Source organism: Dendrobates tinctorius, unplaced genomic scaffold (genome assembly GCF_039654945.1).
Source record: "Dendrobates tinctorius isolate UK_male_01 unplaced genomic scaffold, ASM3965494v1 ptg000003l, whole genome shotgun sequence".
NCBI lineage: Eukaryota > Metazoa > Chordata > Amphibia > Anura > Dendrobatidae > Dendrobates > Dendrobates tinctorius.
Window position 1 is genome coordinate 23918895 of NW_027361671.1, and position 12274 is coordinate 23931168.

General features: G+C 41.2%; 1 protein-coding gene across 7 annotated transcripts in view; it reads right to left on the reverse strand.

The window, feature by feature from the left end:
• Positions 1–12274, reverse strand: part of ARB2A (ARB2 cotranscriptional regulator A) — a 663887-nt gene that overhangs the window by 176740 nt on the left and 474873 nt on the right. For all 7 annotated transcript variants that reach the window (XM_073587607.1, XM_073587648.1, XM_073587558.1 and 4 more), the window contains one exon: positions 1522–1606. In XM_073587607.1, coding sequence (XP_073443708.1) covers positions 1522–1606 — 85 coding nt within the window. The remainder of the gene's footprint in view (positions 1–1521; positions 1607–12274) is intronic.

The following is a 12274-nucleotide window of genomic DNA, read 5'->3' on the forward strand; positions in this document are numbered from 1 at the left end:
AAAACAGTTATGCTCACCTGGTTCTATTGTGTAATACACAACACTAAAAAGCACGAAATCGAGAAATCATGGGTTACAAAAACCAAGGTAACATCATGCAGGAAAAAGCAAAGTGGTGTTCTACACTGCCGGTGAGGATCCAAACAGAGATTCAACGAGACAAGGATAGTAACAATTAGGTTTATTTTCAATGCGTTTCAAAATCTTCCAACTTCTTCATCAGGATAAACGGATTCATTGTGGTTTTTCCTGGTGAAGAAGTTGGATGACTTTGAAACACATTGAAAGAAAAAACGCATTGTAGTACAATCCTTGTCTCACTGAATCTCCGTTTGAATTCTCACCAACATTGGAATATCCATCTTACTAGTTAAGTGGTTTTTTTTTTTTTGGTTTTGTTTTTTTTACATACAAAGGAGTATGAATGCGCCTTTGAAGACCCCATGACACTTCACCTTCTACCAGCCTCACTTGTGGCCTTCTGGCTGCCATTGGCTATAATGGAATAATCACGATTCTCCCCAAAAAGCGAAGGAATAAGAACAGGTGACGAAACTTACCTAGAAAGGATTGGTATACTGCGACTCCCACCAGGAAGGCATTAACAGAATAATCTACTGTATCCTACTAACATTATATCACAGATACGCTGAGATCTTCTTGTGAGCTGGTGAGGGTCTCGACACAAATGTGATAATACACAGGCTGACCTAGTTCTATGGGCTTGAAATGGTACGATTGTTTAAAGGGAAAGTATGTCCAATATTTTAATTGAAACCAGCAACTGCTACATATCTTTTTCTAATCAGTTTTTTCTGATTGGACATGTTTTATCTTATTCTCTGAGTATTATTATGAGAATGGCCATCTTGCCGGATTTGCTGTTATCTTTATTCAGAGATGTGCTTCACAGCGGACACACATACCCAAGGATACATGAAGATAGTCACTGATTTCTATGGGAGAGCTGTCCAGGCATGCTCTGATCTGTGCAGAGGTCACTGTGCCATTGTTAGTGCTGAATCTTGTGTTATATATATACAAAGGTGTTATCTTTCATTGAAATTCTGCCTGAGATGATATTGAGACCACTGAAAGTTATATCTATGGAACAGGAAGCGTCATCCTAATATGAGGCTCTGTGGTCAGAGAGAAAATTGCACTAATTTACTATGTTTAAAGATAATCTGGTAACTCCCCCTTCATGTACCATAAGCTCTGGGGGCAGAGTTATCTTCCAGGCTGCACCCTCCCCACTGCACACACCCTCAAACTTCCAGAACACAATGTGAAACATTACCTTTAGCTGGCCATAATGGAAGAGGGTATATATCACCAATATTGATAGGAAATTGCATCATCCGTCCCACCTAGATTTCCTGAGACCCCACACTACACGTTGCTCGCACAATCTTGGTCTTGTGCTTGCCACATAAGTGGTACATGGAATCTCTACTACATTGCTGGTCATCATGTCTAAATAGAAAACACTGTAGTACTGTTTAAGCATGAGACTTCTACCTGCAGATACACGGGGGCAGTCTGGCAGCATCGACTCCACCGGAGTGTCTAATGGTTCACTACTGGATACCCAGTTACAGCAATTCTGCAAAAGACAAATCAGACAAAATATAAATATGAAGGAATAAAGTATATACCATAAACATATGGACACTACACACAAGTGGGTTTTCAAGTATTGGAAAGGCAGCAGCAAAGCATTTTGGATGAAGTCATTAGATTTTTTTTTTTAATTAAAGTGACACTACAGGAAGCCTCGCTTTGCGGTGTTATCACTTAGTGCAGAGCCTACGAGGGGCAGTATGTGACTCAAAAAATTACATTATACTTTAATGTTACATTTTCCAAAGTAGTGTGGATCATAAAGGGAGTTATCCAGGACTATATTTTTTTTTTCTTTACTATGGGCCTAAGAACTTCCAACTACCTGTCTGTTGTGCCTGATGCCAAGCTCTGCTGGCACAGAAAGAGTGGTCACTGACCTCTTCTGCTAGTAATTCAGCAGCTTCCGCTAACATCGGCGTGCAGTGGCTTCTCTCCCGTTATGATAAGTCGACAGGACGTGACTGCTGACGTCATGTTGATTCAATGGCGGCTCCCTGCTACCTAATTACAGGAAGCACTCTGTCAATCAGCCCGATGTCAGCAGTCACGTCCTGTCCACAGAGCAACCCAGAAGAAGAGGAGCTACTCTGCTAACAGGGAACAGCTGAATTGCCAGCAGGAGCGGTCAGTTACCGCTCTGATCTGGTGCCGGGTAGAATAGGCAGCTAGTTGTCTCTTTTGGCAACTACCTGCCTGTTAGTTATTAAGGCCATAGTAGAAAAAAAAGCATTTGCCTTACTATTAGGTGGACAAACATTTTGTTTATTAGGTGAAAGAACTCTAACCAAACGAATTTAAATAATTTAAATGAATGGACAACTATCACTAAAAAGATTAATGAAACTAGGTGCCACGCCAACTTGAATTCTACTTGCTTTATTTCTAGTTTTATAGTACTAGCATAGTCAGCAAATAATTTAGAATAACAAAAATGCTTTTTATTTGAAGATATTGTACTAAAAAGCCATAATTATTCTTACAATCAGGAAACATTTAGTACATATGCTTTTGCTAGCTATAAAGACAATGATCTCAGTCATGTCATTTCCAAGGTATAGAATAGAATGGTCATTCTGGCCGATTCTGCACACATAGGTTTTTGAAGCTTCTACCCAGAAATAGGGGTGTAGTCAGTGAGAACTGGCTGGGTATGAGTTCTGGGCACTGACCAACAGGAGGGGGTGCCACCAAGTTATTAAGCCAGAGGATTTCTATAGTGAGGAATGGAAGCAAACTGAATCCCTTCAGAAATCACAGATCCAGATCTGTAACAAGCTGTGTATTTCCTTTTCTATGTATTATAGATGTTTGTTTTCATGTGTCTTTACATCATTTCGACTAAGAATATGCAATCCTCATCATTTTCCCTCTCCCACATGTGTTGCTCCGAGTCTGCACACACTGTCAAGTTTAGAAATTATACTTCGCAAACAATGACAGAAAATTGAACTTCAAATGTTGATGCATGTCAATAACTATCTGCCTAAAGAGGAGGACTGCGATGAATTATTCTCATACAAACAAGAAAGGGATGATCGGGCTAAGAAAACTCAACATCAATGATGGATTGCAAACATCCATCATACAGTCCGAACATCAGAGCAGAACATTCTACAAATGTCGCTCGGCCTAAGACACCAACACGTGATCCTGTTTATGCTGCAACTATTCCTTTAAAAAAATGCAAACAAAGCGTTCCCCTGCCAATGTAACACTTTGCTCTTTTTACTCTTTGATTCTTGTCATTTTTTTATTTTTTTTTTTTACATATACAGAAAGATTTCACCCTTTAATCAGGTTTTCTAAAAAAAAAAAAAATAGTGAAAAAAGTTGTTTGCTGGACTGGTAAACAAGCCAGTATTGTGTATTTATAGATGCCTGCTACCCTGCCTGCACACCATGGAATCTATCCTCAACATGGAAAGATCCTTGACTGGTAGATCAAGTGTCTTATTGTATTTCCTTAATTCATTCTGTCTGGAAGAAGATGTCAGCTGTATAGCAGTGAGGAGAAATTTGAAAGCCTTGAATCCCCACCAATAAAACCAAGGAACGGAGTTTTGAATAGATTTGTCAAGGCAACCTACTGTTCTGAATCCAAGGAGTGCACCGTGGAGATAAAAGGAGGTCGCCGTATCAGATTAGACAAGGGATGAGGATCATAAAACACTATATAATATACACAAACTATTTATATTTGCATATTATAATATATATAGAGAGAGAGAGACCACTGCAAAATTTTCAGTTTGTCTGATTTTTCTCTTTATAGGTATATTTTTGAGCAGAATGTAGATTGTTCTTTTATTCTTTTTATTCTATTAACTACTGACATGTCTCAAAATTTCCAAGCACTAAATTTTGTATTTATTTTCAGAAAATGAGAAATGATCAAAAGAACAAAAGAATCCAGTGCTTGCAGACCTCAAATAATGCTAAGAAAACAAGTTCATAATCATTTAGAAACAACAATACTAATGTTTTAACTTAGGGAGAGTTCAGAAATCAATATTTTGTGGAATAACCATGATTTTTAATCACAGCTTTCATGCGTCTTGGCATGATTTCCACCAGTCTTTCACACTGCTTTTGGGTGACCTTATGCCACTCCTGGTACAAAAATTTAAGCAGTTCGCTGTTTGATGGCTTGCGACTATCCATCTTTCTCTTGATTACATTCCAAAGGTTTTCAATGAGTATCAGGTCTGTATATTGGGCTAGCCATGACAGGGATTTGATGTGGTGGTCCTTCATCCACACATTGATTGACCTAACTGTGTGGCATGGCGCATTGACCTGCAGGAAAAAACAGTCCTCAGAGTTGGGGAACATTGTCTGAGCAGAAGGAATCAACTGTTTTTCCAGGATAACCTTGTATGCGGCTTGATTCATATGTCCTTCACAAAGATTAACCTGCCCAATTCCAGCCTTGCTGAAGTATCCCCAGATCATCACCGATCCTCCACCAAATTTCACCATGTGTGCAAGACACTGCAGCTTGTACGCCAACTCCAGGTCTCCGTCTAACCATTAGACGACCAGGTGTTGGGCAAAGCTGAAAATTAGACTCATCAGAGAAGATTACCTTACTCCAGTCCTCTATGGTCCAATCTTTATGGTCTTTTAGCAAACTTCAGCCTGGCTCTCCTTTGCTTCTTATTGATGAAAGGCTTTTTTCTAGCTTTACATGACTTGAGCCCTGCCTATAGGAGCCTGTTACAAACTGTTCTTGCCGTGCACTTCACCCCAGCTGCCATTTCTTTTGTAGGTCACTTGATGTCATCCTGCGGTTGCTGAGTGACATTCACATAAAATGATGGTCAGCCCGGTCAGAGGAGAGTCCTTTTCACCCTCTGCCAGTCTGTAGCTTTGTTGTCCCCAGCATCTGCTGCTTGACATTGTTGTAATGGACTGCTGTCTTAGAAATTTTAAGGATGGTGGTAACATGACGCTCACTGTATCCCTCTGCTAGTAAAGCCAGAATTGAGCCCTTCTTTTCCTCACTCAAGACTTTTCTTTTCAACTTCTTTGGCATGGCTAAAAGTTATTTTTTCACTGCTATTACTTTTGGGATATTACTAGCACTTGTTTTGCCATCCAGCTTGTCCTATTGCAAGAGGATTGTGAACACCACAGCAGGGTTTTTTTTTTATACTTTCCTTCGTTAAATAAGATTTGGCTCAAGTGATCACCTAATCAGAAGCACATTAGATAGAATGACGTGTCCTCTGGTTGGAATTCAACTGACACTGGAATGGAATGGTTGTCAGACATGTAGAGAAGCGGATTTTATAAAACTGTGCAGTGGTCTCTTAAATTTTGCCAGCGCTGTATATAATATATATCAAGCAGCAAAAACTGAAACCAATATAGAATCACCACAAGGAGCACAGTATAAATTGCCAATAAAATAAATAGATTTTATTATATATAATTAAACCAAAATATACATACAAAAACAATGACAGGGATCCATATTACACGTTGTCCAGAAATTAATATTTTGTATCATAGATATAACAAATAAATATATTGAAATGATTCAATTATAGCAAGCATAACTTGTTCTTATATCCTTGAAACATATATATCTGAAACCAATACCAGTAAAACAAAGTATAAACTGCAGACTAATAGTGTAGACTGTCACAAGTGTGAGGCTGACTGTATATCCATGGTCCGATACATTAGAAAGAACTCAAAGGGCACTTACATAAGAGATCAACACACGTTTTGCTTCTTCGTCATGAGGCATGAAGAAGAAGCAGCAAAACGTACATATAATTGCCCTTTGAGTTCTTTCTAATATATCGGACCATGGATACAGTCAGCCTCACATTTGTGACAGTCTACACTACCAGTTTGTAGTTTATGCTTTGTTTTACTGGTATTGGTTTCAGATATATATGTTTCATGGATATAAGAGCAACTTATACTTGCTATAATTGAATCATTTCAATCTATTTATTTGTTATATCCATGACACAAAATATTATTTTCTGGGCAACGTGTAATATGGCTCCCTGTTTGGACAGCAGTATCCCTGTCATTGTTTTATGTTTTTGTATGTATATTTTGGTTTAATTATATATAATAAAATCTATTAATTATATTGGCAATTTATACTGTGCTCCTTGTTGTGGAGATATATATATATATACATACATATACACACACACGGTGTATACATATACACACAGCATAATATAATATATATATATACACATACATACACACTATATATATATACATACACACATATATACACTGTACATATATACACACACTGTACGTACTATAGGTATATATATACACACACACTATATATACATATATATATAAGTGTGTGCATACTGTATACATGTTTTATGATCCTCATCCCTTACCTAATCTGATTGTGGTATGCGTGCATGTATAAATTATATATACACACACACACATCGTACACACATATACTGTGTACATATTCAGGGAGGTACTTTTCAAGTTTCAAATTCACACACATACCGTATATTTTTTCTCACAATTGATTCAACTTTAAAAGTAAATCCTGTATTGATTTGGAAATGAATAACAGAACCCCCAGTCTTCCTCCCCTCCCAAAAAAAAGTGTTTGAAAAAAAAATGAAATACTAAATATGTATATGGAAGAAAACCCCACAAGAGGGTGGAAACCATAGAGGGATAATGTGACTATTCCATCATTTTTAAGTACCGAAATTAGTATTGCCACTGACAGAATACTGTATCAGAGCCTTGTAAAACGCTATACATTAGCACACAATTAACACATCTTTTATGTGAACCCGGGCTGGGGCTGGGGAGGAAAATACTACAAGGAGTACTGTCAAGATATGCAAATGAGCGACTGCCTTTATCATTCATCTCAGCTTCTCATACATTGAAAATCCATGACTTGTATGCTGCTAAAAATAGGCCGACAATGTTACAACAGAAAAGGTCTAAAACGACTCCCTTCCCCCAGTCTCTCTGTAATGACAGCAATTAGAGAGTCAGACAAGCAGCTATTAGTTATATATTTTAAATATCATTCAATCTTTTCACACACCCCACCCCGTTTTTGATAAGACTAAAGATATATCTGACTGCTTGGCCTCACTTACATAGACACAATGATAACGTTATGATTACATCGCTTAACGTTGCCTTTACCAACACCTTAATGTATATGCAATTAGAAATATGCAGGAAGACTAGAATCCGAGGAGGAGAGCGCAGCATAGAGAAATTACCATATGAAGGGTATCCCAGTAGAGCAAAATAAGCAAAATAATTTGTTTAATGTGGTTGATTGCAGCGTGATTTAGTCTTGTTCAACCTTTATTCTAGACTACTCCCTGGAATGGATTAACATATGAAAATCATTACTTCAGAGACTTATCAGGGTCCTTAATTTGAAAATATTTAATTGTAAAAATGACTCCTTGAGCACTTAATTGCTTGTATACTCTCAAGTGACACAAAGATGGAACGGAAATTCCCAATAATCATTATGGGTTATGACCCCAACAGAGCCACTCTATGAAACATAAAGAGGGCCTAAGTGGCCAGAACGAACAAGACTTTTCAACGTTAAAAATATGGACCCAGTGTAATGTTATATGGTAACCATTACTCACCGTAATTAAGAAAACAATTAATAATATATAATCAAAGGAAAATATGGCTGATTAAATGAGGTAGTCTTAAGATAGCATCATATAAGCCATGGAACATGGCTACATGACCCTCAGAGATTGTGACAATGGGTGGGAGGCTAAGGTCTTTGTAAGGTATACACACACTCACATATACAGTGGGGAAAATAAATTTGATATACTGCCGATTTTGCAAGTTTTCCCACCTACAAAGAATGGAGAGGTCTTTAATTTTTATCTTAGTTACACTTCACCAACTGTGTTTGGGCTGTCGCTGGGCAACATTGAGTTTCAGCTCCCTCCAAAGATTTTCTATTGGGTTCAGGTCTGGAGACTGGCTAGGCCACTCCAGGACCTTGAAATGCTTCTTATTGAACCACTCCTTAGTTGCCCTGGCTGTGTTTTTTGGGTCATTGTCATAACATAGTAACATAGTTTTGAAGGCTGAAAGAAGACCTTATGTCCATCTATTTCAGCCTATTTTTAGTGCAGCTGTTCTGCATTGTTGATCCTGGGGAAGGCAAAAAACCCACAGAGTAGAAGCCAATTTTCTCCATAGGGAAAAAAATTCCTTCCCCTAAGCTGAGTCAACCATTTACCTATAATATTATGTTACTCATAACCTTCTATACTGTTACTCACAAGAAAAGCATCCATTCCTTTCTTAAATTCATTCAGTGAGTTGGCCATCACCACTTCCTCAGGCAGAGAATTCCAGAGTTGACAGAATTGTCATGCTGGAAGACCCAGCCACAGCCCATCTTCAATGGTCTTAATGTGGGAAGGAGGCTGTTTGCCAAAATTTCACGACACATGATCCCATCCATCCTTCCTTCAATACGGTGCAGTCGTTCTGTCCCCTCTGCAGAAAAGCACCCTCAAAGAACTCAAAGAATGATGCTTTCCCCACCATACTTTACGGTTGGGATGGTGTTCTTGGGGTTGTACTCATCCCTCTTCTTCCTTCAAACTCGGAGAGTGGAATTGATACCAAAAAGTTCTATTTTGGTCTCATTTGACCACATGACCTTCTCAGATTCATCCTCTGGATCATCCAGATGGTCATTGGCGGACTTCAAATGAGTCTGGACATGTGCTAGCGTAAGCAGAGTGACCTTGCGTGCCCTGCAGGATTTGAATCCATGACGGCGTAGTATGTTACTAACAGTAATGTCTGAGACTGTGGTCCCAGCTCTCTTCGGGTCATTGACCAGTTCTTTTAGTGCAGTTCTGAGCGGATTCCTGACCTTTCTCTGAACCATCCTTACCCCAAGATGCGTTATCTTGCACGGAGCCCCAAACCGAGGAAGATTGACAGTCTTTTTTCACCAAGCTGCTTGCCTATTGTCCTGTAGCGTATCCCAGCCTTGTGCATGTCTACAATTTTGATCCCGGTGTCCTTAGATAGGTCTTTGGTCTTAGCCATGGTGGTGAGATTGGAGTGTGTGGACAGATGAATTTTACATACCGTATTTTTCGGACTATAAGACGCACCGGACCATAAGATGCACCCCAATTTTCAGAAGGAAAATAGGGGAAAAAATAATAATGTGTCAAATGGGGGTCTGTCTTACAGTCCGAATTCAGCTTACCTGAGAAGGGATCCGGCACAGGTGGAGGAGTAGTCACAGGGGTCATTCAGTGGTCCAGGCTCGTGCGGTGGCGGCACTGTGCTGGGGCAGCTGCGCTGTGCTGGGGCAGCTGTGCTGGGGCAGCGGTGCTGGGACTGGGGCAGCGGTGCTGGGACTGGGGCAGCGGTGCTGGGACTGGGGCAGCGGTGCTGGGACTGGGGCAGCGGTGCTGGGACTGGGGCAGCGGTGCTGGGACTGGGGCAGCGGTGCTGGGACTGGGGCAGCGGTGCTGGGACTAGGGCAGCGGTGCTGGGACTAGGGCAGCGGTGCTGGGACTAGGGCAGCGGTGCTGGGACTAGGGCAGCGGTGCTGGGACTAGGGCAGCGGTGCTGGGACTAGGGCAGCGGTGCTGGGACTAGGGCAGCGGTGCTGGGACTGGGGCAGCGGTGCTGGGACTGGGGCAGCGGTGCTGGGACTGGGGCAGCGGTGCTGGGGCTGGGGCAGCTGTGCTGGGACAGGTGGGCTGTGCTGAGCTGGGGCAGGTGAGCTCTGCGGGGTGAGGGTGGCGGCGGGCTGTGCTCTGATGCAGGGGCGGCGGCTCCGCCGGCATTTCCTCGCAGCCCAGAGGCCCCCGCACATCCCTTGCTGGCCGCTACCATGTTGCGGTGGCCTCAGGGAACATGGACGCCGGGAAGATAGCCGCCGGTCCGGGGACGGCGCATGCGCAGGTTCAGATCTCGTCCCGCTGCCACCACTGCACCGCAGAGCCCCGCCCGCTGCCACCACCGCACCGCAGAGCCCCGGAGGTTAGTATATTGCGACCATAAGACGCACCCAACACTTTCCCCCAAAATTTTGGCTGAAAAAAGTGCGTCTTATGGTCGGAAAAATTCGGTAAGTAACAAGTTCAAACAGGTGCAATTAATACAGGTAATGAATGCAGAGTAGGAGGGCTTCTTAAAGAAAAACAAACAGGTCTGGGAAAGTCAGAATTCTTGCTGGTTGGTAGGCGATCAAATACTTATTTCATGCAATTTAATTATTTAAAAATCATACAATGTGATGGTTTCTGTTTTTTATTTTTAGATTCTGTCTCTCACAGTTGAAGTGTACCTATGAAAAAAATTGCAGCCCTCTCCATTCTTTGTAGGTGAGAAAACTTGCAAAATTGGTTGTGTATCAAATACTTATTTTCCCTACTGTAAAAAGTAGTGGCCAAAAGTTCTGAGACTGACACATATTTTGGTTTTCATAAAGTTTGATGCTTCAGTTTTTATGACATCCAGTCAGTGTCTGGACCCTGAGAAATCCGCGCTGCTGCAGGGGCTTACCGGGGTCCCTAGAGAGAGGAGCACATCTCAGAGACTGTGCACTAACAGGACCTGCACCATGTGACTATCAGGGGGCGGAGCCAGCCGCAGGTCTCCTAGAGAGAGCAAGAGCAGAGAGAGATGCTGGCCCAAGAATAAAGAGTCTACCAGCAGGTATAGCACAAGCAGAAGCGCCGATGAGTGCTAGACAGGAGGAATGTCAGGGACAGGCTTAGGATCACAACCATACGGACAGCAGAAGTACCAGGGGCGTATGCAGGAGAATCACCAGAGACATAGCAGAAGTCAGAAACCTGGAAAAATAGACACACAGTACCGAATCAGCAGGCAAGCGTACAACGGGGACATACCAGGTGAGAAGCCATGATATCAAATACAGAAGCATGCACACTGCACAAGGCACAAATGCACAGGGGTCACTTAAACTAAGCCAAGGGCAAAAGTATAGCTGACAGAGAACTCTGGTAAAGAGTGAGTATAAATACCCCTCCCAGATCCAGAAAGAGTCCACATACACTTAACCCTGTGAGTGCAGGGCAAGAACCCTGTCCAAACCATGACACATTAATTCTAGATTGTTATGAAGAGCAAGTAACTGCAAAGTCATTCCTTGCCATATAAGGAAGCTTAATAGAAAAAAAAACAAAAACATTTCTATGGCATTTCAGCCCCGTCACAAAATCATCTCCTTACATAATTTCTGTGATCTTCTTGTTCGAGTAGGAGAAAGCGTTAAGAAGCATAATGCAGCGGAATTCATGTTGTGCGGTTTGAAATCTAAAATCAGATTGGGGCTGGTGTTTGAAATCTTTGTCTTATGTTATTCATCGTTCCCTCTAAGAAAACACATGCAGTTAGCTTTGCGTTAAAAGGACTTTACAGGCAAGGACATTGCTGCTTGTAGAGCTTGCTCAAGAATGGCAGCAGGCAGGTTTCAGTTTATATGCATGAACAGTAAGGCAAATGATTTTGGAGGTTGGCCTGGTGTCAAGAAGATAAGCAAAGAGGCCACTTCTATCCAAGAAAAATATCAAGGACAGACTGATATTTTGCAGAAATTACAGGGATTGAACTGTGGAGAACTGGAGTAAATTTATTTTCTCTGTTAAAGCCCTTCTAGATTGTTTGGGACATCTGGAAGAATGACAGTCCAGAAAAAAAGGTGAATGCTACCATGAGTCCTGTGTCATGCGAACAAGTAAAGCATCCTGAGACTATTTATGTGTTGGTTTACTTTTCATTCAAGGGAGTGGGTTCACTCACAATTTTGCCAAATGACACTGCATGAATTAAGAATGGAATATTGCACAGAATGCTTAGAACAACTTCTCCCAACAATCCAGGAACAAATTGGTGATGAACAATGTTTTTTTTCCAACATGATGGAGACCATGTTACAAGACAAAAGCAATAACTAAGGTGAGGTGAAAAGAACACTGAAATTTTGTGTCCATGGCCAGAAAACTGACCAGATTTCAATCACATAGAGAACATGTGGTCAATCTTTAAATTGTGGGTGGACAAATAAAAAATACTGAAATTACAATGAACTCCAACCACTGAATTAGGTAGGAATGGGTTATCAGTC